Source organism: Cervus canadensis, chromosome 10 (genome assembly GCF_019320065.1).
Source record: "Cervus canadensis isolate Bull #8, Minnesota chromosome 10, ASM1932006v1, whole genome shotgun sequence".
Lineage (NCBI taxonomy): Eukaryota > Metazoa > Chordata > Mammalia > Artiodactyla > Cervidae > Cervus > Cervus canadensis.
The window spans coordinates 3736557-3764325 of record NC_057395.1 but is presented as its reverse complement, the minus strand read 5'-3'; the positions used below and the strand labels follow the sequence as shown (position 1 = coordinate 3764325).

Here is a 27769-nt window from a genome sequence, read left to right as displayed (position 1 = left end):
GAAGCCTGGGGGAGAGAGGGGAAAGGCTTAGGTGGCGCAGAGCTGAGAACAGGGCATCCTCTGGAACAAAAGTTCAAGTGCATCTTACCCACTCGGTTGTGGACGGCTGCCAGTGGTACCGGGACATCCTAGGAGCATCCCAGAACCTAAGCCTTTGCTGGTAGAGGGCGGCTTTTCCTTTCAGTTTCCACTGCCCTCTCTGGCAGTGTTGGTGGCTTCACCGCTGCCTGCGTGTTCTCAGGACGACAGGCTGGGCAGCTCTACCCCTGGGGCCCTGCAGCCTTCCCCTCTTGAATCTGGGTGGGTCAGCTCCCGTTCACGTTAGCACAGTGGCGTCAGGACCGTGCAGTCCCCAAAGCAGCCTCTGTAGAGAACCACCCTGAAGCTGCACTTCTCAGCAATGCTGTTGTCCCCCTCCCAAACCTGCAGCATTAATCTTGAATCGTGTTTTGAGGTAGTAGGTCCTGGGTTTATAATCCATGCAGTCTGGATCCAAGGTAAAGAAATGTGCGGGGCAGAACATGCTGCCTTATTGAATAGCGATGTGATTGTTCCATACAAACTTGTATCTTCAGACTGGATGTTTCCGAATACCTACCACTCAAGACTTGGTTCTTTCTCTCCCTTTGGTAGTAAAAAACATAGAACAGTGAATTTATCATTTTAGAGTGTACACATCAATGACATTAAGTACATTTACATAAGATGTATTTGCGAAGCGTGTTTTCTTTCATTTTGTTCTATAGAGGTCTACAGATATCCGTTAAATGAACTTCATTGAAATCCTGTTTTTGCTGTTGTTGCTCATTTCTTTGTTATACATCTCTCTTCATATTAGTTAACACCTCCAGTTGTGATGACTGAATGCCATGCCGTGCTCAGTCGTGTCTGACTCTGTGACCCCATGAACTGTAGCCCGCCAGGCTTCTCTGGCCATGGGATTTTCCAAACAAGAGTTCTGGAGCGGGTTGCCATTTCCTACTCCAGTAAATGAACTTTATTAATTTCATCATTTCTCACTAACTTTGTGTGTGCTTAGCATGTCAATAGTTGAGAGAGGTGTATTGAAAGATCCCAGTATAATGAGGTCTTTGTTGATATCTCCTTATATTTGAGCTTAAAAATATTCTGAGACTATGTGTACATACAACTTTCTATTTTCATTTCTAACTATGCATCTGTAAATTTATATTGTTAGACATACACTGTCTAACAGGAATTGAATTTTTATTATCATGCAGTTACTTTTATCACGAGTGAGGATTTTTGCCCTAAAGTCTATTTTGTCTGATGTGGTATAGGAAGAAAGAAAAGTGAAGTCACTTAGTTGTGTCTGACTCTTTGTGACTCTGTGGACTGTAGCCCGCCAGGTTCCTCCATCAGTGGGATTTCCCAGACAAGAATACTGGAGTGGGTTATCATTTCCTTCTCCAGGGGATCTTCCCAACCCAGGGATCGAACTTGGGTCTCCGGCATTGCAGGCAGACTCCTTACCGTCTGAGCCACCAGAGAAGTCCCTGATGCAGTACAGCCAGAGTGATCTTTTCATTGTTACTGTTGTTAGCATTTCCTTGATATATCTCCCTGTTTTAAAATTTTTCTTTCAGGTATCTTTGTGCTCAGTTGCTCAGTCATGTCTGACTCCATGGACTATAGCCCTCCAGGCTCCGCTGTCCATGGAATTTTCCAGGCAAGAATACTGGTGTGGGTTGCCATTTCCTACTCCAGGGGATCTTCCCAACCCAGGGATCAAACCTGGGTCTCTTGTGTCTCCTGCATTGATAGGCAGATTCTTTACTGCAGTATAATTGACATTCAGTAAACTGTAGCACATTCACAATGTTTTGCAACCATCACCACTATCCAGTTCCAGAACTTTTTCATCGCCACAGAAGGAAAATCCATACCCGTTAAGCGGTCAGTCTCTATTTCCTCCCCTGCTTCAGCCCCTGGCAGCCACTAATCTGCTTTCTGCCTCTGTGGATTTATTTGCCTTTTGGGATATTTCATACCAGTAGCCTTAAACAATGTATGTCTGTCTTCTTTTACTTACAGTGCTCTCAGGATTCATCCATTTATAGCATGAATCATTACTTCATTCCTTTTTGTGGCTGAGTAATAGTCCATTGAGTGGATATATCATAGTTTACTTATTCGTTATCAGCATATGGACATTTGAGTAGTTTCTACCTTTTGGTCTGTGAGTAGTGAAGTTACAAGGAACCTCCAAACTGTTTTCCATGGTAGCTGCACCATTTAACATTCCCACTAGCAATGTTTGAGGATTCCAGTTTCTCCACATCCTCACCAACACTTGTTGTTTTCTGCGTTTTTGTTTTTATTGCCACTCCAATGGTCATGAAGTGGTGTCTGATTGTGGTGTTGATTTGCATTTCACTAATGACTAATAATGATGAGTATCTTTTCATGGACTTAGTGACCACTTCGAGATTTTCTCTGGAGAAAACTCTGTTCAAGGACTTGATTCTCTTTTGTATTAACTTTTCTATCACCAGCATCTTTGAAGTGAGTAAGAGTAGGTTTTTTTTTTAATATTTATTTATCTGTTTATTTATTTGGCTGTGTCAGTCTTAATTGTAGCATACAGGCTCTCTAGTTGTGGTGCATGGGCTTAGTTGCCCTGTGGTATGTGGGATCTTAGTTCCCTGACCAGGGATCCAGCACAAGTTCCCAGAATTGGGAGGCAGATTCTTAACCACTGAACCACCAGGGAAGTCCCAAGAGTACTTACTTTTATAAAACTTGGTTTGTATAGTATGTTCCTTCTCAAACCCTCATTCTGTTGTTTGGCTTCGTTTCTTTTTCCGTTTTCTCTTTTCAGCTTCTGCTGCATCTCCCAGAAGACTAGTTGTCTAGCTGGTGCTTTGAAATATTTAACTTTCTACCTATTCTAGTTATATGAAGGCCTGGTCTGTTCATTCAGCAGTATTTGTAGGCTGTTGGGGCACCTGCCATGTTCTGGTCACTGAATTGTCCCTGGAGATACAAACCTACCACTCCTCATACACTTCTGTTTTAGATGTTTGCAGATTACATTTTATTTTACTTTCTTTTTTTCATTTGTTCCAAAAACTGTTTCAATTAATTTTTATTGGAGTATAGTTGCTTTGCAACATTGTGTTAGTTTCTGCTGTAATTTTTTTTTTGTAATTTTTTTAAATTAACCAATTAATAGAGCCTGGCACAGGGAAAAAGAACAGTACTTAACTCTCTCCACCACAGGTTTCAACACCAAATAGCTGTGTAACCATCAGGTTCACCACTTTCCCTTTGTGGACCTCAGTTTCCTGGTCTGTAAACCAGGGGGCAGGACTAAGTGACTTCTCTGGCCCTCTCAGACCTGGAAACTGGAGATGATACACTCATGTTTCACCACAGCTCTCCCCTACAAACCTAATTTTCTGAGTGTATGTAAAGTCGTTCTTTTTGTATAGCTCACTTCAAGGAATTGTCTTATATGGAAAGACAAAAGATGGCTCTGTTCTTGTATACCCAACAGGTGAGCTTGGTCAGTGGCTGTTTTCCACAATGGCACATTTGGCATTTTCTGTGAAGATCCCCAGGGTTCGAAGCGCTTTCATGAACACTCAAGCTCCTTCTGTGCTGGGCATACCTGGGAACGCAGATAGATGTCAGTGAATATGGTCCCAGCCTTCGAGAAACTTGTGACCTAGTGAGAGTGATACAGGTGTCAAGTGGAAGCCGATCTCAGAGGCCCACGCATCTTTTGGAAGCAGAGGTCAGAGATACCCTGACCTTTCAGGAGGTAATGTTGGAGCCAGGCCAACAGGGCAGGACAGGAGGTTGTCCGAATGGTGAGCCATGGCTTTACTCATCACGCCGAAGAGTTTAGCCTTGAGCTTGGGGGCACGAACCATGAAAGGTCATGAGTGGCCGGGTTCTGCCGTGGAGGAGAGGTTTGTACGTAAGCCGAGGCAGTCACCTGAAGTTGGGCGGGGTGGCCAAGGGTTGAGGAAGGGAGGCTAGAAAGATGAAAGAGATAAGATGGTACAGAGAAGGGGATGGCGCTGGAAACGTCTGATGTTGAGCAGAAGTTCTGGTGCAGAAAAAGTCTGAAAAGGCATTCCTCTAGAGTGGAAAGCTAAAACCTAAATCCAGCTCTCTCTGACCTCTGTTTCCTCATGTAATTTGTCCCCCACACGCATCAAGAACCAGTGAATTTGTTGACTGAGCTCCGGCTGAGCTTCACTTCATCAATCAGGTTGTAAAGTGTGTGCGACATGAATCTGTTGTGTATTTTTTTCCCTCCCGGTTCATTCTTACTGTGAATGAATGTTGTGATTTCAGAGGTATTGTCTGAGGAGAAAGATTTATTTAAAAAAAAAAAAAAAAACAACTCATAGTTCCAACCAGGCATGTAAAAGATCATTTTACACCAGGGCTCCCACATGGAACTCTGAGGAGCCAGGAATTGCGGGCTCATTTTTCTTATAAGCCAGAGAACTGTTTTAAGTCCCTTCCACACAATTTGCAGGATTTAGAGAGTAGCGCTGAAACATACACACTACCACATGTAAAGTAGACAGCCGGGGGGAATTTGCTATATGACGCAGGGAGCTCAAACCCTGTGCCCTGCGACCACCTAGAAGGGTGGGATGGGCCGGGAGGTGGGGGGAGATTCAAGTGGGAGGAGACACGTGTATGCCTGCGACTGATGCATGTTGATGTAAGGCTGAAACCAACACAATATTGTAAAGCAATTATCCTCCAATTAAAAATAAGTTAATTAAAAGGAAAAATATTTTATCATCAACAGGTGCTAAAGCCATACTACAATGAGAACGGCATCTCAAGAACACTTTGCTTTTTTTACAGTGTTAATTATCAGTTCAGATCCAAAATCGTTACGTTAACCATGGGTATTCACCTATATTTTTGTTATCACTGATGGTGTTGTTTTCTTATTGATTTATTTATGGCTGTGCCGGGGCTTCCTTGCTGCCCAGGATTCTCTCTAGTTGCGGAAAGTGGGGGCTTCTCTTCATTGCAGCGCTCGGGTTTCTCATCGCAGTGGCCATTTCTGTTGAGGAGCTCAGGCTCCAGGGCACATAGGCTTCAGTAGTTGCATCACACCGGGTTAGCTGCTCCGCTGCACCAGGGATCCTCCCAGACCAGAGACTGAACTCCTGTCTCCTGCATTGCAAGGAGGATTCTTAACCACTGAGCCAACTGGGAAGCCCCAGCTATTTCTGACCTACGTCAGTGATTTGATCCACTAACTGGGCCAGACGTCTGACCCTTCCCTTCTCAAGCTCTGGAAGAATGTTTTCGGAGAACTTGAAAATTCACATAAAAATACAGTGTGTTTAATACTGTATTTCCTAACTAATTCTCATGTCAGTCTTGTTTTCCAAAGTGGTGGGGAACCTGACAGCTTCAGCAGCCAAGAGGCCTTTGTGAAATTTTGAGTAATTTGAGTAATTATCAAATTCCAGTGCTGATTCATTCAAGGTGCCAAGTTTTTTCCCAGAGAGTTTGATAAGCAGTCCTTGAAATGCTGACATCAGTATCACCTTGACTGTTCATTAGAGTCCTCCAGTTTTTTCAACAAACGTTTGGTTGTCCACATTTCTGTTTTCTTTCCTTTTTTTCTCTTCAGATTTGTTTTTTTTTAACTGAAGCACTCAGGTGGCACTGGTGGTAAGGAATCTGCCTGGCAAGGCAGAAGACAGAGGAAACAAGGGTTCAATCCCTGCTTCGGGAAGATCCCCTGGAGAAGGAAATGGCAACCCACTCCAATATTCTTACCTGCAGAGTTCCATGGATAGAGGAGCCTGGCAGGCCACAGTCCATGGGTTTACAAAGAGTCAGACACGACTGAGCACACACACGAATAGTTGATTTACAATATTGTGTTAGGTCCAGGTGGACAGCAAAGTGATTCAGTTATACCTACATACACATATATCTATTCTTTTCAGATTCTTGTCCCTTATGTTACTACAGAATATTAAGTATAGTTCCCTGTGCCATACAGCAGGTCCTTGCTGATTATCTGTTTTATATTTCTTGTTGTTGTTTAGTCACTCCATCATGTCAGACTCTTTGCAACCCCATGGACTGTAGCCGGCCAGGCTTCTCTGTCCATGGAATTCTCCAGACAGGAATACTGGAGTGGATAGCCATTCCCGTCTCCAGAGGATCTTCCCTACCCAGGGACTGAACCCAGGTCTCCTGCTTTGCTTCCCTGATGCTCAGTTGGTAAAGAATCTGCCTGCCATGCAGGAGACCCCTGTTCGATTCCTGGGTTGGGAAGATCCGCTGGAGAAGGGATAGGTTACCCACTCCAATATTCTTGGGCTTCCCTGGTGGCTCAGCTGGTAAAGAATCCACCCGCAATGCGGGAGATCTGGGTTGGATCTCTGGGTTGGGACGATCCCCTGGAGAAGGGAATGGCAACCCACTTCAGTATTCTGGCCTGGAGAATTCCATGGGCTGAAGAGTCCATGGGGTCCCAAAGAGTCAGACACAACTGAGCAACTTTCACAGACTCCTGCATTGCAGACAGATTTTTTACCACTGAGCCATCAGGGAAGCCTATTTCATATTGGTTATCCTCATTTCTTGAAAAAGTCCTGAAAGCCCCTTATCTTTTCCGCTCTGTTAAAACTGGGGTAGGAGCCTGTGCCCACAGGCCTGGATTTACAGGGAGGGAGTTGAGTACTCTGTTCCAGGATTGCAGGGGCTGTCCAGGAAGAGTGCGGGCAGGGGGAAGCCTCTGGAGACGCAGGCACAGGGCTTGCAGAGAGACTGGAGAAGACGGGCTTCAAAGCTGGACGCAGTGGATGGACCCAGCAGGAGGTCCTGCGGGAGTTCTGCTCCCCTCCGGTTTGGATTTAAATCTGTTCAACCTGAGATAAGACATGTAAACCAGGTCTTGGCTTCCGGTCTCACCAGGTGTTGTAAATACCAGAGCTGGATGAACGTGCTCTCGGTCAGCTTTATTTTTGCTGCAAGGAGGAATGAAAAACTCAGCCAAGAATTTTTTTTGAGCTTTCTCAGGAGAAAGAAAAAGCATTATGAAACAATAAGGCATACTTATTTTGTCCAAGTAAGAAGTTCTTCGTTTTAGCACCTTGGAGTAGCACACAGTGGCTGCTCTGGTGACATTTGCTGGATAAACAGAAAGCACACAGCTTGTTTAACAAAAAAAGAACAACCTAAGCTGGGATTTTTCCTTCAATCTTTTTTTTTTTTTTTTAATTTGTCGAACAATCCAGAAACGCAGTAAGCATATGTTTAGTTGCTCAGTCGTGTGTGACTCTTTGTGACCTCTTGGACTGTCAACCTGCCAGGCTTCTCTTGCCCATGGGATTTCCCAGACAAGAATCCTGGAGTGGGTTGCCATTCCCTTCTCCAGGGGATCTTCCCGACCCAGGGATTGAACCTGAGTCTCTAGCACTGCAGGTGGATTCTTTCCATTTTTTAAAAATGAGCTAAAAATATCAAAAATTGAAGTGTCTACCTTTGCGGACATTTCATCAGATGAAGCTAGATTTTCCTCCTGTTGATTATTCTTTTATGTTTGCTTCTTCCTAGGTCATTACTTTTTGTTATCAGTAGCGAACCTCAAATCTGGTTAACTTTGCTTTCTGGTGAGGATTTGTGTTGGGTAGGTCTGATTTCTGCCTCCTCTGTTCAGTGGTAGTACACTGGGGTGGAAAGACTTCTCCCCTTGGGGCAGGTTAACCAGCCTACCTGGGTGAGGCCTCTGGTGTGAAAGTGTTTGCTTACATGTAGGTGAATCAATTACTTTCATGTGGTGTATGGCCTTAAGTAAATTAATTACTGCCTCCTATTAATAGTTGAAACTATTCACAACTGAGACGATCTGAAACCAACCTTGTTCTTCTACATTTTTCAGTAAGAGCTTTTTTTTTTTAATTTGAAAAAAAAAAAAACCCTCTAAATGAAAGCATGGAGATTCTTCTGGAGAAGTAAAACTGCCAGGCTTTGAAGTATTTAATTGTCTTTAATACCCTTGAGTGCTAGTTAAGAGTTTAAGGTCCTAAGTTCTTACAGAAGACATTTTCAGAAGTAAGGAAAAAACCCAACTCAGAGAAAAAGCAAAACTGTAGGAAAAGGATGCTAAACCACTGGCCACGTCAATGATTTAAAACTCCAGACAGAACTAAGCCTCTGCCCTCAGCTCTCCCAGCAACTTTTACCAGTCTCTCCCTGAAAAACATTTTCCTTTGATGTTCTGTGCTAGGATCTAGTCCTAGTTTGCTGGTTTGCATAGTGAGTATTTTTGGAAGCATTCTTTTCTTTTCAAGGCTTTTGTTATCTTGACATGGAGAAAGAGCCCTTACTAAAGAATAGTTACTACATACGTATTTTGCTTCAGCTGTTTGTTTCTGTGGCAGCCCATTTGGAAATTTCCTGTTGGTCCTGGTTACACCTGTGGATGTACGCATGGGTGCATGCATCCTGATAACTTGTCACATGTTAATACCATGTCTGGTGTTATTGGTGTCAAGTTTTTAACAGATCATCATTCGTGCTTAAAGTTCTCCCCTCCTGCTCCGCATTTGTCCTTGATTGAAATCTCTAGGTTGACTGGAAGTAACTTCTCCTAAATTTCAAGCCTTTGGTCTCTGAATATGACAGAGGGATAAAGGGTGATTACCGTAACGAGGTTAACGTGTCTAAAATGACTTACACATTTAACATTTCCTTTAGGTCAAAGGTCTGTTTTAAGGATACTCTAATGGTTTTAGAGTTTTAAAATATAAATTCTGTGTTCATATCAGTACTATTTACAATAGCCAAGACATGGAAGCAACCCAGGTACTCATCAGGGAATGACTGCATTAAGAAGATGTGATGTATAAACAATGTAATATTACTCAGCCACAAAAAAAGAATGAAATACCGCCATTTGCAGCAATGTCAATGGACATAGGAACCAGAGATCAAATTGCCAATATCCGCTGGATCATCGAAAAAGCAAGAGAGTTCCAGAAAAACATCTATTTCTGCTTTATTGACTATGCCAAAGGCTTCAACTGTGTGGATCACAATAAACTGTGGAAAATTCTGAAGGAGATGGGAATACCAGACCACCTGACCTGCGTGCTGAGAAACCTGTATGCAGGTCAGGAAGCAACAGTTAGAACTGGACATGGACCAACAGACTGGTTCCAAATAGGAAAAGGAGTACGTCAAGGCTGTATACTGTCACCCTGCTTATTTAACTTATATGCAGAGTACATCATGAGAACACTGTGCTGGGAAGCACAAGCTGGATCAAGATTGCCGGGAGAAATATCAATAACCTCAGATATGCAGATGACACCACCCTTATGGCAGAAAGTGAAGAAGAACTAAAGAGCCTCTTGATGAAAGTGAAAGAGGAGAGTGAAAAAGTTGGCTTAAAGCTCAACATTCAGAAAACTAAGATCATGGCATCTGGTCCCATCACCTCATGGGAAATAGATGGGGAAACAGTGGAAACAGTGTCAGACTTTATTTTTTGGGGCTCCAAAATACTGCAGATGTGTGACTGCAACCCATGAATTAAGACGTTTACTCCTTGGAAAGACCAACCTAGATAGCATATTAAAAAGCAGAGACATTACTTTGCCAACAAAGGTCTGTCTGGTCAAGGCTATGGTTTTTCCAGTGGTCCTGTATGGATGTGAGAGTTGGCTGTGAAGAAGCTGACAGCGCCAAAAATTGATGCTTTTGAACTGTGGTGTTGGAGAAGACTCTTGAGAGTCCCTTGGACTGCAAGGAGATCCAACCAGTCCATCCTAAAGGAGATCAGTCCTGGGTGTTCATTGGAAGGACTGATGCTGAAGCTGAAACTCCAATACTTTGGCCACCTGATGCGAAGAGTTGACTCATTGGAAAAGACCCTGATGCTGGGAGGGATTGGGGGCAGGAGGAGAAGGGGACGACAGAGGATGAGATGGCTGGATGGCATCACCGACTTGATGGGCATGAGTTTGAGTAAATTCCGGGAGTTGGTGATGGACAGGGAGGTCTGGCGTGCTGCGATTCATGGGGTCACAAAGAGGCGGACATGACTGAGCAACTGATCTGAACTGATATGGGCATAGAGAGTTTTGCCTAGTGAAATAAGACAAATACTATATATCACTTATACATGGAATCTAAAAAATAATACAAATGCCTGTAAATACAGAAACAGACTCACAGACATAGAAAACAAACTTATGTTTATCAAAGGTGGGGGCAGGGACAAATTAGAGGTATGAGATTAATAGATACAGACCATTATAGGATATACTGTATAGCACAGGGAATTATAGCCTTTATTTTTTAATAACCTGTATGGGATTCTCCAGGCCAGAATACTGGAGTGGGTAGCCATTCCCTCCTCCAGGGGATCTTCCCAACCCAGGGATTGAACCCAAGTCTCCCGAATTGCAGGCAGATTCTTTACCAGCTGAGCTATCAAGGAAGCCCTTAATAACCTATAATGGAATATAATTTGCACAAAATACTGCATCACTATGCTGTACACTTGAAGCTAACACAATACTGTAAAGCAACTATACTTCCATAAAAAATTTAAAAATAAAATATAAATTTTGTTTATATAATGAATGCTAAGTCAATAGTTTGGGACAAATATTTCCAAAATCCCGAGCTATAGTTTAAAAAGAGAGAGAGAGAACTTTGCCCGCAACTCTAGTCTAACTGAGGAAGAAGAATTACACGCATAATGAGATCTGATGTGTGAGTTGTATCCAAGGGACAGAGGTGGCATCGCATGGTTAACAAGAGGTGGGAGGTGAGCAGTCAGTGGGAAGAGCAGGTGGAGAGAGGGGTGACGAGCAACTTGCAGAAGGAAGGAAGGGTGGACAAGGCTTGCCGTCATTTCTGAGCCAGGCTCTGAAGATGGGGAGGAGAGTGATAGGAGGCAGTCCAAATGTGGCTCAGAGCGTTAGGGAGACCAGGCTGGATAAAAGGGTTCATATCGTGGAAAATAGGTTTGAAGAGATAAAGTTAGGCCAATTCCAGAGACACTTGAAAGCCCTGGTTCTTACAGGTCAGCTCTTTGGCAGGATTGGTTAGGAAAACAAAAACTGTGCCAACTTTGACAGGCCTGTGGTGCCAAAAGGAATCCAGGATTTCAGAAAGTTTAATTAGGTCCTTGCAACTCACTGGTGAATGTTGAGGCTTTGTTTTATTTTTAACAACATTTTTGAGAGCATAAAACTTGGAGGAAAATGAATTTCAGGACCCCAAAAGTACTTTGGCCAACCTGCCAGGTCAGTTCTGTATGTTTGTGTCTAAATGTGAAGTTTTGGTACCATGGAGGATGGTGGCGGGGAAGTGCGGTATGCAGAGACTGTCCTTTATGTGTGAATTGGGAGACAGGATGGAGCTGTGTTGCATCATAAGTTGTGTTGTGATAACCAGAGCATGATCGTTTCTGTGGAGTGTGTCTGTAAATTATTAGGGGGAGAAATGAGATGATTATAGCCTAAGAATTCTATTAAAGCCCAAATTAAGTTGAATAGTAGAAAATAAAGAATATCAGGACTCTGTTTCCTTTTAATTTATGGACTGGGCTAATAAAACAATATAAAGGAGTCTTGATATCAATCACAGCTTCGTCTTCTAGGTAATTTCTCATTGTAAAACTCGTTTTTGTTACTGCACATCACCGCCATAAAACTAGGAATGAGCAGAGAAACAGAAACTATAGGAAACTATAAAATAGGACTCCTGTCATCTTTGTTTGAGTAACTCAGAGCATGTTAGGACAAACGAAGATTGTTAAGAACTGCCAGCATTGGGAAGACCCTGGTCCAGAAGCTAAGACTCTGTGCTCCCAGTACAGGGCATCCGGGTTTGATCCCTGGTCAGGGAACTAGATCCCACATGCCACAACTAAAGATGCCACGTGCTGCAACTCAGACTTGGTGCAGCCAAAATAAAAGTATTAAAAAAACAAAAAACTTGCCAGCATTAAGGCTAACAATGTCTATTGTGTATATTCAGATTATTTTATCTCAGAGTGTATACCTTCCATGTAATATGACTCTTATCTTTACTTGCACCCACTGCTTAACCAGAGGAAAAGCCCATACCTGGTAATGATCTACGGTGACTCAGAAACAGTTTCCACTGGGAAGCTCCTGCATTTTTAATGTCCCTGATGGTCAAGAAGAACTTATCTTTTTGGAAGCGACTTGGCTATTAAATCGTTATATTGGGATTTCTCAGGATATAGCCTTCAAGGTAATTTCTGTCTTCAGATTGTTTTTCTAGGTTTGGGAACAAAACTTCCCAACATTCCTGTGAGTGGAGAATGAGATGATGAAGGAGTGGGATGTGGGTTTGCACATAGATCTGGCCTTCGTGGATGGCCTGCCCTGGGAAGCGGGGGTGTTTTTAAGGAGCTCGTTTCTCCCCCTTTCCCAGCCGAGACTGTACCTCGGCTCTGGCGGTTCACAGTGGGGTCTGGACAGGAGTTGGGGTCTCTAAACCTGGATCACAGTCCACGGGGTTCAGAGCCCCAAGACCCAACCCGGATCTTTTGTCAAGAGTTCGCCTTGGCAGCGAGTCGGAGCGGTTCTTATTTTAGAGTTGTCACACAGTCGTGCTAAGCAAAATTAGTTCCACATCACTTGGTTAAGGAGGATCATTTTCCCCTTCATGTTTGGAACTGCAAAGACAATAATCACCCTTGTGATTCCGTTTAGCTTGTCTGCAGGGAATCTTAAGTCTCAGAAGAAGTTGGTCCCCTCCCCCCACTCCAGTGGGACAAAGCCTAGTAGTTGAATGGAAGGGAACTCATCTGTTTGTTCCAGTTTAGATTCTTCAGTAAACTGGATCTGGTCAGCCTTTGCCTGGCTAATTTCGAGCTAGGTTGTGATCCAAGAAAAGTTTAAATTCAGGGTTACTCCCTCCAAGTAAAGCCAAGCTGTCTTCACTGTTTCCTTTCTAAACTCTCCCCGGGTTTCTTGACTGTGGGTGTCTCCTCTGCTTCTCTCATTAAATCCAAACTCATCTGTCCTGTATCACCTCCTGAGACACTGGGCCTTTCAGAGTTTCCCAGGCAATAAAATTATCTGATAAGTCATTATTGCGCAAATCTCTAGGAAACCTGGTCGAGGAACTAACATCCCACATGAAACCGGCCAGCTGAGCCCAAGTGCCGCAACTGGAGAAGCCTGTGTGCGGCGGCAAAAGCCCGAGCACCGCAGTGAAGACCGCCCCCCCCAGAATTTTTTTAACAATTTTTTAAATTAAACAAAATTCATGCCCTGCTTTGTTCAGGTCTACTCCTCATACATCTATTTGCACTTCCTCCCTTGCTTTAGCCCAGTTCAGCACTTCACCTCAACCACTCACCGCTTTTCAAACAGGCCATGTGTTTCCATAGCTTTGCTTACTCTCTGTTTCGAATGCCCAGCACGGTTTGCTTAAATAGCAGTCTCCTGAAATCTCAAACATCTAGCGCTGGCCTTTCTGAAAGTCCCTGAGCCCTACCAGGGAGAGTGGGCACCTTCCCCTTGATCCGTGTGCCGTGTCATGGCACTGAACACAGTGATGCGTCCGTCCTCCGTTAGAGTTGGCACCACGTGGCAGAATTACTTGAGGAACTTAATAAAAATGCACACACTCAGGTGTTACCCCTGAAGATGTATTCAGTAGGTGTGGGTCTGACCCGTTGCTAGATTGAGGACCAATACCTTGAGCAAGTTCCCCTGAGGAGGAGATGCTTCTTATTCATCTGCCTGTCTTTTTCTAGTACCTGGAATCTGCTCCTTGTGAAGTAGGAGAATGGTAAACATCAGAAGAATGTGTTGAGATTAGAAAGGAAGTTGGATTGCAAAGGGAAGCATGGAGTGATGGGTAGGCGCGCGTGCTAAGTCGATTCCGTTGTGTCTGACTCTTTGCGACCTTATGGACTGTAGCCCACCAGGCTCCTCTGTCCATAGGATTCTCCAGGCAAGAATACTGGAGTGGGTTGCCATGCCCTCCTTCAGGGGATCTTCCTGACCTAGGGTTCAAACTCTCGTCTCTTATGTCTCCTGCATTAGCAGGCACATTCTTTCCTATTGAGCCACCTGGGAAGCCCAAGTCTGCCAGGCTTCTCTGTCCGTGGAATTCTCCAGGCAAGAATACTGGAGTGGGTTGCCATTCCCTTTTCCAAGGGATCTTCCCAACCCAAGGATCGAACCCAGGTCTCCTGCATTGCAGGCAGATTCTTTACTATCTGAGCCACCAGGGAAGCCCAATGGGTAGGACGAACTTTGATTCTGCAGCCTGGTGGTGGGGGTGGGTGATTGCTTTTAGGAGAAGGGTGACATCACCGTGGTGCTTCAAGATGAATCCAGCAGGATGGTCAAGAGTGGAAAAGGTGAAGAGAAGAGTCAAATGTGGTAAAATGTGGTCCTGTACTCGGGAATGGGCCCAGAAAGGAAGTGGACCCAGCTGACATGGCGCAGGAAGAATCAGCAGGGCCGGCAGCTGGCTGGCTGTGAGTGGCAGGGACAGGGAGGAGCCAGTGATGTCCCCAGGCTGTTTGTGTGCCGAGGCTGAAAGCCGCTGTGCCTGAGATGGGTCTTTGACAAGATGACTCAGCTCTAGGGTTTGGTGAATGATGGAAAGACCCAGATCCTTGGATTGCTCTGCAGACCTGACTGTGGCCAGTTGGAACTCTGATGGACGGGGGTGATGGTGGAAGGAGGGCCGCTGCCTTCCATCCAGGCCATTCTTGGTCTTTCTGGAACGTACAGAGGAGGTGGGGAAGCCACCTTCCTCTCTGGCTCCCACGCCCTCACTGGATGTGCACTGGCCTCACCAGCCACAGCCCCGTCAGCTCCACCAGCACCGTCAGCCCCGAGGGCCACGACTGGCCGCACTCGGCAGATGGAGATTTACCACGACTGTGGATCACTTGCAACCTTGTCCCGATACACGGGCCCTCACCAGAAAAGGATATTCCTAGTAAATGCCGAGAAACAATCATAGGAAGCCTAACGAATAAAACAGAGAACGTGCACACACAGCTCGTGGTTCCCTCCATGGTGTTAGCCTGCTCTGCTTCCCGGGGAGAAGTCGGTTTTCATCTCTGGGGCCCTCTTACCAACCCTGGTCTCCCTTTGTATGACGCGCACATTTGCAGCCATAAAACGTGAGCCCTTGATTGGGCAAGGAGATGAGACATTGTGAGGTGGTCGTGACCTCACAGACCCTCAGCTTCTGGCCACTCTGTCAGATGGGTCTGCTCCTGCTTCCTTATCTCTGGCTGTCCCCTTGCCAGGGCAGACCCGTCCTCCTCCCGCTCAGAAATCCGCCTTCTCCATGGCTTTCCTGGGAAATTCTATATTTTTGGCTCCTGGAGAATGAGGACCAGGAGCAGCCCCTCGTTCTTGATTCCTTAAGAGATGAAAGAAGATTGACTGTGTGAGCTTGTGAAGGGTATTGAGCCAAGGTCTCCACTTTCTCCCCCACAACCTCTGACTTCTGGAGAATTCTGATTAGTTTCCTCATCTTCTTTCAAGGGAATCGTTTGTAGAAGCCTAAGCACTGCAGTTTTACAGTATCAGAATAACTTTTAAACTGCAGGTGTACATGCATCAGTCATATCCGACTGTTTGCAACCCCATGGACTCTAGCCTGCCTGGCTCCTCTGTTCATGGAATTCTCCAGGCAATAATACTGGAGTGGGTTGCCATTTCCTCCTCCATGGGATCTTCCCGACCCAGGGATCAAACCCACGCCTCCTGCATCAATCGGCAGGCCGATTGTTTACCCCTGAGCCGTCAGAGAAGCACAGGAGAAAGGCCTGCTCTCGGCTGGTGTGGCCAGTTACTGCCCCCGCCCCACACGCTGCACTCTGCGCAGACCCCGAGCCAAGTCTGCCGAGGGACTTGGCAGGACAAGCCAGGTCCTGTCCCCACCAGCACGCGGTCCCCCGGGTCCCTCACTGGAGGTGAATCAGTACCTCATTTCCTGCCTTTCCTCTTGCTGTTGAGGGGATGCCTCACTGCCCACCCCCCCTTTCTCTGAGCCGTGATGACTTAGTTCAGGATGAGGCAATGCTGAGTCAGGGGGTAGGAATCTGCAGGGCAGAAGGAATCTAAGAATCCCTGTCCCACTTCCCACGCAGCCCCAGGATGCAGCTGAGATGCCTCTGTGTGCCTTCACCTAGCTCTGTCACCGGCCACTGCCATTCACACCTGAGTGTGTCTGCTGTGTGTGTGTGTGTGTGTGTGTGTGTGTGCGTGCGTGCGTGCTCAACTCACTGCAAGCACTTAACTCATTGGAGTGATACTCTTGGGAGCTTCACCACTGATACCTGAACTTCTGAGTCGCATTTTATTGGCTGTGTGGACAGTTCAGGCTTTCTTATTATTTACTTGTTTAGGCTTTTTCTTCTTTTTTAAAAACTTATTTGTTTAGGCTTTCTTATTAAGTTGCAAAGCTTTTAACATTTCTCTCTCTCTCTCTTTTTTTTTAACCATTTGGCATAATAGCAACTTACAAAAGGGTATATATGCTCAGAATTTTCTGTTCCCTAGCCTCGTTCCTAAATTGCATTTGACTAGTGCTGATCTGGGAAATGAAGAGAAATGGGGGTGAAGAATAATTTCTTTTTTAATCTGTTCTAACATCTCAGGATTTCTCTGAGATTGCGCAGTAGTTCTGGATGTCTTAAATGACAAGGTCCACCTAACGGTGTTCAATACTGATTAAGTTTTCTCCAAGAATAATACATGCATTGGGACTTCCCTGGTGGTCCAGTGGCTGAGACCGTGCTGCCAACGCAGGGGGCCTGGGTTCAATCCCTGGTCGGGGAACTGGATCCCACATGATGCAACTAAGAGTTCCCCTGCCACAGCTAAAGATGCCACATTGAAGATAGACGATCCCAAGCGCTGCAGCCAAAGAAAGAAATAATAGAAGTAATGTACACACTAGTGCCTGTACACAGCCCAGATAGTACCTCAGGCTGTTTAGCTCATGGCCCCCTCGGGAATCTTCAGGGGCTTGTAAGGCCTCCCAGCGGCGCCTTCAGCCTCGGGAAGGGAGAACTTGCTGTAACTTGCCGTGTCTTCACTTGCTGTAATGTAGGTCACGTGTAACACACAGGAGGCGTCTTCCCGTATTCCACGCTCGGCTGCTTTGGTCTTCTAGACAGTTTTGTTTAACTCGGTTGTCTGTTGTTCAGGGGCTGAACTGAATTTCCTGCAGGAACAGCCAGAGGACTGTACGAGACTGGGGGCTTGGGTTGGGGGGTGGGGACAGTGTCAGCGTCTTTGTCCCTGAAAGTGAAAACGTGAGCTTCCCAGCGGCATTAACTAACTGATGGGGCCTTAGCATCTTATGTAGAAATTGCAGTAGCATCACGGCCTCCAAAGAGTCTAGGATCTCGCAAGTGTCAGTCTTCTGTTAGCAATTCATTAGGTCTTGTTACTCCCCCTACACTCTGAACTGTAATGAGGCTGAAAAGGAACCATTATGTTGTGGTGTCTGAGGCAGAAAAGGCTAGAATTTATGAGCAGCACAGGGAAGCCAGACCCTGAATGTGATGGAGCGTGCAGAGTGTGGAAGTAGACCCAGAGAGCAGAGGACGGTGCCAGAATATGATTTCATCAAATTTTCAGCACCAAAATAATTTTTAGTATACCCATCTTTCCATAAAAATAATTCTTACTATGAGAATTCTGTGACAGTCCAGTGGTTAGAACTCGGCGCTTTCACTGCCATGGGCCCAGGTTCAGTCCCCCATGGGGAAACTAAGATCCCACATGCTGTACAGCCAAAAAAAAAAAAAAAAACTTATTACTAAATTTCAGCCATAAAGCAAGAATAAAATAATACCATTTTCAGGAACATGGATGGACCTCAAGATTTCATACTAAGTAAAGTAAGTCAGGCAGGGAAAGACAAATATCGTATGATATCACCTATATGTGGAATCTATATATGAACTTACCTACAAAATAGAAACAGAGTCACTGACACAGAGAACAGATTTGTGATTGCCTAAGGGGAGGGGGCAGGGGAGGGGAGAACTGAGAGTTTGGAATTAGCAAATGCAAACTATTATCTAAGATGGATAATAAGATCATACTGTTTAGCACGGGGAACTATATTCAATATCCTGTGATAAAAATGTAATAGAAAAGAATGTAAACAAGCATGTGTGTATTTATATGTAAAACTGAATCTCTTTGCTATACAGCAGAAATTACAACATTGTAAGCCAACTATACTTCAAAAAAAAATAATCCTTACATCTTCATAATGAAGAAGGAGATAAAGGAGAACTGGAAATGAGCATCGCCAAACAAGTTGACACTGGGGGGTCCTACTTGACTTAACGGTGCAAGCTGTAGACCAGCTGACTTTAACTCTCAAAGCCCATGTGTCTTGCGGGGGCGAGGCCTTCACCATCTGTGCTAACTAACCCTTGTCACCTTGTGCTTGCTCCTCCAGGGGTGACCACCACCTGGGCATGGGACACTGGCCCCTTCCCCACCTCCTGTGAGTGAGCCAGGGGCCGGGGTTACTGTGGGGATGCCTGTCCATCACCGGAAGTCAGACTCCTGGGAGATGGACCCTGATTCATCACCTGGCTGCAGGCTCGGTGACCTGAGCAGAGGGAGCAGTTTGGAGAGTCGGACCAGCAGCTCTCGCTCCCGAAGCCTCACTCTGGTGAGTGGCTGTCTCTCTGGTGCTCTATGTGATTGAATGTTGGCTGGCTTCGCCCCCCGCTCAGGAGTATCTTACAGCATCCTCTTGGGGTAACTGGCCTGATGTTTTGGAATATTTTCTCTCTGTAGTGGCATTTTGATGTTAATCATCTTAAGTTTTGCACACATGCAGAGCAGAGAATTGGCTGCTGAGACCCAGAGCACACCGTGCCTGAAGGTGGCCACCAGTCCAGCCCAGATACCTGCCTTTACGGTCCAGTGACTGGAAGATGGGAAACCCCTCACAAGATAAATCAAATTCACTTTAAAACAGATGTTTAAGCCCTTTACAAGTATACATGCTTCCATATCCCTTTCTGTCAACATCCAGACCTTTAAATGAGCGTCAACAAGCTTTGGCCACTTGAGTGAAAAAAAAAAAGAAAAAAGTCTTTAAAGTTAAGAGATGGCCTTTTGGCCCTCCCCACCCCTCAGGATTAGGGATGGAGACCTTCATATTCATAGAGGGAAGGACAGGAGAAAGTTCATCTTAAATCTTACTAAAAATGGTCCATTGTTCCTCTCAGCCTGTCTTCTAACGGGAGCATGAATTTCCTTCAGATATGTGGACCTGAAATTAACCTCAGCTGTGCTGAACACACCCACTCTGGTATCCTTGCCTGGAAAATTCCATGGACAGAGGAGCCTGGTGGGCTATAGTCCTTGGGGTCGCAAAGAGTCGGACACAACTGAGCGACTAATACTTTCACTTTCATGCTGAACATAGGGGCTTACCTGGTGGTTCAGATGGTAAAGAATCTGCCTGCAATGCAGGAGACCTAGGTTTGATCCCTGGGTTGGGCAGATACCCAAGGAGAAGGGATGGGAGAAGGGAATGGCTACCCACTCAAGTATTCTTGGATAATCCTTGGAGAATCCTATGGACTAAGGAGCTGGTGGGCTACAGTTCATGGGTTCACAAAGAGTCAGACACAACTAAGCAACTAATACTTTCACTTTTCCTGCTGAGCATAAAGAAAGAAATGGATAGAGGATAGTTAATAGTAATAGTAGAATCTTATAGACTCTTTCTTGCATATTTTCTTTTTTTCAACCACCCTGGTAAGTATGTAATAAATTTTATTTGATTGAGTCACCAAAGGAAAAATGTGTTACAAATTACTCTCTGAATATCTGAGAACCTATAAATCCTTAAGAATGGAGAATTTGGGACTAATTTTTTAATTTAAAAAATCTTTATATTAAAAGACATGTTGAGACTTCCGTGGTGGCTCAGTGGTAGAGAATTCCCCTGCCAATGCGGGGGACACAGGTTCAATCCCTGGTCTGGGAAGATCCCACATGCCGCAGGGCAACTAAGCAAGTAGTGAAGCCCACGCACCCTAGACCTGTGCTTCTGAACAAGAGAAGCCACCTCGGTGAGAAGGCCGGGCACCAAAAGGGAGAGTAGCCTCTGCTCACCACAGTCAGAGAAAGGCCACGCAGCCACGAAGACCCAGTACAACCAAAAACAGACAACTTGTTTTTTAAAAAGACACGTTGAAAGACTAGGTAGAGAAGACATACAGATTAATACTCCAGCCACTGGTGGAATCTGTTCTCCAAAGCACAGCTCGGAAGCAGCCCTGCTCTGATGTGAATGTGGTATGGCTAACTGAGGAACATAGTCTGAAGGGCGGCCCTGTGAGCCTGGGGGCGGAATAATGTTGTGAATGGTCGTCAGATGGTCTCTGTCTCCCAGGAAACGGGTGTAGTGTATATTATGAGTCAGTGTTTGGATTATTTTTGTGTCTTTCACATTCATTGTCTTGTTGAACTTGAGGCAGATCTCTCAGCATCCTTTGTTCCCTAGCCTCTTTTGCTAGAAAGTTAAAATAATCCCTTCCGTCTCCTCCTGGGAGAGACCATGACCCCAGGTGTGTCAAGGGCTCTGAACTTGGGGCAGGCAAGTTGCTACTTTTCCATCTCTGTTGTGGTCCTGTGTGGTCCCTTCTTCACATGAGGCATAACGCCCCTTCCCACCACATCCTCTGTGGTGGCTCACACTCATACACTCAAAGACAGACAGGACTTGAGGGAGCTCTGCAAACCTGTCCATGGAGGATGCCTTCCGTCTCTTCTATGTGTGTGATTTTTTGCATGCATGTGTGCTAAGTTGCTGTAGTTGTGTCCAATTCTTTGCAACCCCATGGACTGTAGCCCACCAGGCTCCTCTGCCCATGGGATTCTCCAGGCAAGAACACTGGAGTGGGTAGCCATGCCCTTCTCCAGAGCATCTTTCTGACCCAGGGATCGAACTCGTTTCTCTTACGTCTCCTGCACTGGCAGGCGGGTTCTTTACCCCTGGCGCCACCTGGGGAGCCCATGTGTGATTTCTCCCTTTGCTCAGACCCTGAAGCATGTTCTCGGAGGTGAGGATGCCGGTGAAGCCTGCACTCTGGTGGCTGTGGTCCATCCTGACAGAATAGGCTGCAGATTTGCTCCCCTGGGCAGCAGATTCTGAGATGGAGGTTACAATGCAGGATGCTTCTTAGGCCTGTTCCTGGGCTCAGCATCTGGAAGGAAGAGGAAGCGGGACTTGGGCAGAGAGAGAAGCTGTGATGCAGGCCCAGCGAAGGCCTCAGCTGATCCTCAGGAAGCCCTGGTGCCGGGAGGCCCTCCAGCTGTCTCGCAGTGGGCCGAGCATGGAGCCTGGACACCCACTACTCAGCCATCAGCCCTGGGATGGGGCACCCGTGGAGGGAGGCACGACCTTGACAGGACAGTTCCCAAGGGGACTGCCAGCTGAGGGCCGCCTACCAGCAGCATGCCCAACAGGTGGGGGGTCCTTCACCCCAGGGTGCATCACAGGCTCAGCCACGAAGGTGTAGGAGAAAAGGGACAGAGCCCTTCAGAGGGACCAAAGTCACCAGAGCAGCTATGAGATATTTGAATCAGAAGAAGCAAAACTGTGAAATGAACTTGGGGAGTTTGTAAGAGACCACCATGTAAAGCTCTTCATGCGGTGTCCGTCTAGGCAGGTGGGGCTTTCATCCCCTCATCTGGCAGATTTGGAGAATGTGTGTGATGCTGACTCTTAGGCAGGACGTCAGACCCAGAAGTCATCTTCAGAGACCAAAGCTCTTCTTTGAAAGGAAGTCTGTTAAGTTTCAGCTCCACAGTCACAGGGAGAAATGGTTTATTGTGAAACTTTTATCATGGGTGTATTTATGGTAAATATTAGACATACCTTTTGGTTCAAAGACGAGAAAGACTGTAGATCTCTTACATTTGTAAACCCCAGGGGTCACGGTAAGCAGGGTGAGCAGTCTTAAAGCTCTGAGCTGCCTGTGCTGGAAGGCGTTTGTGGGCCTCAGTGCTGGGGCACGTAGGCTTCACAGTGGAGCCGAGCATAGGTCAGAAGGCCGTTCCCCAAGGTGTTTATAATTCCTCTTAAGCCCTCCCAGAAATCTGTATGCATTTTTCCAGTCTCTTTCTTCTTTACTGATGCTACTCAGTATCCTGAAAAGTAGCTCAGAATAGTAATAAACACAGGATATTGGAGACATACCTGGGTTCAAGTTAAGTAAGCTGGAACAGTAAGCTGGTTACTATAGAGATGAAAATGCCCAGTGTCTAATCGGTGCTTCCTAACTGCTGGTACCAGCTTCTCCAAGTGCCCTGTTAGCCCCAGGTGGAGAATAGCACCACTTCATCTTGCCTCTTCATCTTGTTTGCGCCTGTGCTTTCTCTTCTATCCGGCTCTCATCAGTAGCCTTCTGAACATCTTTCTTTGACCAGTAAAGAAAAGATGGTAAAAGGAAAACTCTCCCTCCTCCCACCCAATATCTACCCATTTTATAATTTCACCAATCTTACTGTGGGGCATTACCTTGAATTTAAATTAAAGAATGCCTGCCCTCTACAGTTCTTTTCTATGCAGTAAAATCTTACAGTAACACTGTGACATATTTGATTCATCTGTATGTTCATCCTTCTATGTAAGAGAGAATAGTCGTGGAAACAGCATTACGGAATCTATACTTTTATGAAGCATGTCATTCAATTATATTCTTATGACACATTATGTTTGCTTGATTCAGCCCGTACCCCACTCGCCTACCTGTTTCTCACTGTCTGATGGAGGATGTGTTCCCATCCCATTCCAGCACTTTCTACTTAGACCCGTGGACTCTTTTTCAGCTTCAAGCATTTTGCTTCATGGAAAAATCATCGGGCCAACTTTAGTTGTCATCTCTTTTTATTTCACAGTTGTGTATCTTGCTTAGATAGAACTGATACACTGAGAAAATCTGGCATTTGATTTTAAATGGCAACTAGAGTTTTCTAAATGCCTGTGGAACATTCAACTTTTACAAAACACCATATTAGCAGCCAGGTTCCCTTGAACGAATGGGTTATCTACACCACTACAGAATCTCTAAGTTTTAAAAAAATCTGTTACCCTTATACTCTGCTTTCTAAAAGTCTAAATTTGGGGAGGATCTATGAATCAACCATAGTAGTTTCTACACTCCCTGTTCTTTATTCTCTGACCTCATAAAAGATTCATCAGCAATAGTGTTTTTAGGCCTCCAGATTGTATGGGATTAAATGCACCCCTTGTAAGACTCTTTAAGTAAAAGATAGTCAAGTTCTGGTACTTCCCTGAAGCTCAGACTCTGCACTCCCAATGCAGGGGGCCCAGGTTCAATCCCTGGTCGGGAAACTAGACCTATGTGCTGCAACTAAGACCCAGGGAGGCTAAATAAATAATTTTTTTTCATTTATTTTTATTAGTTGGAGGCTAATTACTTTACAATATTGTAGTGGGTTTTGTCATACATTGACATGAATCAGCCATGGATTTACATGTATTCCCCATCCCGATCCCCCCTCCCACCTCCCTCTCTACCCGATCCCTCTGGGTCTTCCCAGTGCACCAGGCCGGAGCACTTGTCTCATGCATCCAACCTGGGCTGGTGATCTGTTTCACCATAAATAAATAATTTTTATAGAAGACAGTCTGGTTCCAATTTATAGAAGTGGGTATTTCTTTTGAGCAAAGGTTATTTTAAGAAGGGGATAAACATTAATGCCTAATGTTAAAGGAGAGTATCGTGAAGCTTTTAAACTCTTGTTGAAGTGTTGCCTGGAAGAGAACAGGTCTTTGTTCTTTAGAAACCTTTCTGCTGAGCCAGAACAAGTAAAAAATTGAAAGAGCTGCTTAGGTAGGATTGTTGTGGCCATCCACATGGCTGCCGTTATGACCTAGGCTATTCTAGGAAGGTGAAGTATATGAACTCTTTATCACCCAAGAGGTTAGTTGTGTTGAACTTCCCTGGTGGTCCAGTGGTAAAGAGTCTGCCTGCCAGTGCAGGGGACATGGGTTTGATCCCCTGGTCTCAGAAGATTTCACATGCCACAGGGCAACTAAGCCCATGAGCCACAACTACTGAGTCTGTGCTCTGGGGCCCAGGAGCCGCAGCTGCTGAAGCCCAAATGCTCTAGAGCTTGTGCTCTGCAACAAGAGACGCCACCGCAGGGAGAAGGCCAAGCATCACAACTGGAGGGCAGCCCCCACTCACCACAGCTAGAGAAAGCCTGTGTGCGGCAACGGAGACCCAGCCCAGCCAAAAAAAAGTCAGCCCTACAAGTGGCTAGTTGTGGTTTGTCCATATATTGTTTTCTTTGTAAAGAATTCTTCCTCTGAACATTTTCTAGCAGAATGCCTAGCTAGAACTAGAACAAGTTGACCAAATCTTTGTATACTTGACTAAGAGGATCTTTTTTTCCTCTGAAATGTAAGGACAGCTTCAGTACAGTACAGAGTTGTGCTGGTGGTTCTGGAACTTACGACCTCGAGAGGTGATGGGATTCAAAACAAAAGGTTCAGGAAGGATTTGGAGACATTCATAAATGACAGCTCTTCAGGGTGACAAAGGAAGCTTTGGGTGTGGGTGACCTATATTCTTAACCTCTTAAGGAGAGTATCTCAGACACTCATGCATCTGATCAAACTTCTGGGGTTCACTGCCAGGGACCAGTGCTGCCCCATGCCAGGATCCCTACGTTCTTCCACTGAACACAGTCTGAAGTCTGTTCTGCCCTGCAGGCACCCTGGAGCTTCGCCCAGGAAAGAATATGATTTGGCTAGCCGGAAAGAGCGGGACCCTCTGAATACTATAGGAATGAAGGAATTTCATAATTTGTGTGACACTTTGAGAGTGGATTGGAAACATCCCAAGTCCCCAAGCATACTTCCTATTCATTTTTACCTCTAGCTTGGGCAAAAATTATGACCCAAATTCATTGCTACATTTTTGAAGTTTTGAAACTCAGTAAGCTGCTTCCCTGGTGGTTCAGACGGTTAAGTGTCTGCCTGCGATGTGGGAGACCCGCGTTCGATCCGGGAGACCTGGGTTGGGAAGATCCCCTGGAGAAGGAAATGACAACCCACTCCAGTACCCTTGCCTGGAAAATCCCATGGACAGAGGAGCTTGGTAGGCTACAGTCCATGGGGTCGCAAAGAATCGGACACGACTGAGCGACTTCACTTTCCTTTTCCTTTAAGCTGTCTTGAAACCCTCCCTGGTCCCTCAGTGGACAAATGCTGTGGCCCTCAAGTCACAGAATGAAGCTGTGATCAGATAGCGGTTGTCAGCTCCTGACCACCCCTTCCTTCTCCAAAACCTCTGAGGTCGTTTGGCCTCACCCATCAGTTGTGGAAGAAGAAGGTAAAACAAGTGGAGGTGAGGCTGTCTCCACACTGGCTCCCCTGAGGTCTAAACAGGACACTAAGAATCTGACACGCTGGTCGCCAGACAGTTTCAAGGAGAAGACACAGTACAGAGGTGTGGAAAGGAGATGAGACTGGTCAGTAGCAACCCCACTGTCCTTTCAGCTCTGGCTCCTTCCCCACACTGAATCCAAAACTTCCTGGACAGGACGGCTATTTTAAGACAAAGCTAAATAGCTTTGATGAGTGGTCCATTCAGTAAACATGTAGTAAATGCCTGATACACACCAGATCAGATAGGCGATGGAATAAAACTCGATTTTAATCTTTTCAGGACCTCACAGTGTGGTGACCCAACAGCCGCGTGGAGCTCTGGGACGTGTGACAAGCTTATGTGGGGTCTCACACGTGATGCCATGGACTTAAGGCGTTCCCGTATCGGTCAGGACCGCTTTAAAACATTGCCAGTTCAGGGAAGTTCAAGGCAGCCCTCAAAGCCATGACTCTTTCGATCTGTAATCAAAACTGCACACATATCTCATCCCCCACTGACTTGTTTGTGTCTCTTTCCGGCCAGAAGTACAGGTTTACGTTAACCATAGTGAAAAATTACAATGGAGACTAGTTAAAAATCACCATAATTACACCCCTATGATGAAACCGTGGGAAAGGCCACATGTACTTATGGGCTTTCTTATGAGGTTGCCAAAGTAAGCATGGCATTCACAGAAGAGACTGATTCCTATTCTCTTCTTGCTGCCCCTGTGTTGAGTTTCAGCTCCTAGTTGGTATGTTGGTGGGGGGAGCTCTCATCAACTAGGGTTTTTAAATTAGTAAAGCCTTACTCAGGTGTCAGGGAGATCATTTTGGTGTCTGTAGAAAGAAAATGTGAGCATCAACTCAGATTCTGCCAAAACAAACACCCAAGGTGGCCTAACCCAGGAGAGTAGGGGTTAAGAGACCTGGGTTCATCTCAAGAAATTTTTTTAGCCATCATAATCTTTCGTAGTTGTGGTGCTGGTGAAGACTCTTGAGAGTCCCTTGGACAGCAAGGAGATCAAACCAGTCAATCCTAAAGGAAATAAACCCTGAATATTCATTGGAAGGACTGATGCTGAAGCTCCAATACTTTGGCCACCTGATGTGATGAGCCAACTCAATGGAAAAGACCTTGATGCTGGGAAAGATTGAGGGCAGGAGGAGAAGGGGGCAACAGAAGATAAGATGGTTGGATGGCATCACTGACTCAATGGACATGAGTTTGAGCAAACCCTGGGAGATAGTGAAGGTCAGGGAAGCCTGGCATGGTGTGGTCCATGGGGTCGCAAAGAGTTGGACAGGATTTAGCAACTGAACAACAACAATCTTTCATTATTTCCCCACCCCTCCTCCTTTCTTTTTGGTTTAAGATACAGATGATTTCTGCTGGTTCATTTTTTGCCCCTCCCTCACAGGGAGTTATCACCATTGTGTCTTAATCTGCCGTTAAACCCAATTTCTTTGTTTAACAGAAAAGCAAAACAAAAGAAAAAAAGCCCCGGGACTTCCCAGATGGTCTAGTGGTTAAGACTCCACCCTTCTAACACAGAGGGTGCAGGATGGCTCCCTGGTTGCGGAGCTAAGATCCCATATGCTGTGCATTGTGGCCAAAAGATAAAAAAAAATAAAAGAAGTCGAAGGTAGAAAAGAAGCCTCAAAACTGAATTAATTCAGGACCTTTTAAAGTGGGGGTTTTTGGGCTTCTCTGGTGGCTCAAATGATAAAGAATCTCCCTGAAATGCTAAAGACCCAGGCTCAGTCCCTGGGTCCGGAAGATCTCCTGGAGGAGGAAATGGCAACCCACTCCAGTATTCCTGCCTGGAGAATTCCATGGACAGAGGAGCCTGGCGGGGGCTACAGTCCATGGGGTTGCAAAGAGTCGGACACAACTGAGCAACTAACACTACTAATAGTATGAGTGTTTTAAGCCTTCTTGACTTTTTTGTTCAACGATAGAAAGGTTTTATCCTCTCTGCCATTTCCCTACAAACACATCTCCTGTCCCACCCCAAAATTCCCATAAGGATGTCTAGGATTGCTGACTGTTATCACTACTGGTCGGATTCACTGGAAGGGTTTGTCATCCGGCCGGGAGCATGTTCCTCTCGGAGCCCTACCGGGACCAGAGGGACGCTCACGCTGCTGGAGAGGGGAGACCTCGCCGAGACCGGAGTCTGTCCTCCTTCTCCTCCTCGGAGACTTGAGCTTGTGCGTTCCAGTTACAGTAGTAGATTTGGCGTTTTGAATTTTCTGGTTTGAATACATTAGAAATTATTTCTTCACTGTCACAGTACACAGATTAGGGTAGAAATGTCTG

The 27769-nt window shown here is 45.6% G+C and overlaps 1 protein-coding gene and 1 long non-coding RNA gene across 5 annotated transcripts in view; one reads left to right on the top strand and one right to left on the bottom strand.

The window, feature by feature from the left end:
- LOC122448108 overlaps positions 1–223 on the bottom strand; it is a 37305-nt gene extending 37082 nt beyond the window's left edge. For both annotated transcript variants that reach the window (XR_006271503.1, XR_006271502.1), the window contains exon 1: positions 89–223. This is a non-coding gene — a long non-coding RNA (uncharacterized LOC122448108). The remainder of the gene's footprint in view (positions 1–88) is intronic.
- PROSER2 (proline and serine rich 2) overlaps positions 1–27769 on the top strand; it is a 44156-nt gene that overhangs the window by 2647 nt on the left and 13740 nt on the right. Inside the window, exons 1-2 of one of the 3 annotated variants that reach the window (XM_043479116.1) lie at positions 12096–12261; positions 18478–18696. The exons of 1 other annotated variant lie outside the window; for it this stretch is intronic. In XM_043479116.1, the coding sequence (XP_043335051.1) occupies positions 18559–18696 (138 nt within the window). In that variant the 5' untranslated portion in view covers positions 12096–12261; positions 18478–18558. Of the gene's footprint in view, positions 1–12095; positions 12262–18477; positions 18697–27769 lie in introns of those variants that run through there. One more of the 3 variants, XM_043479117.1, reaches the window with a different exon arrangement.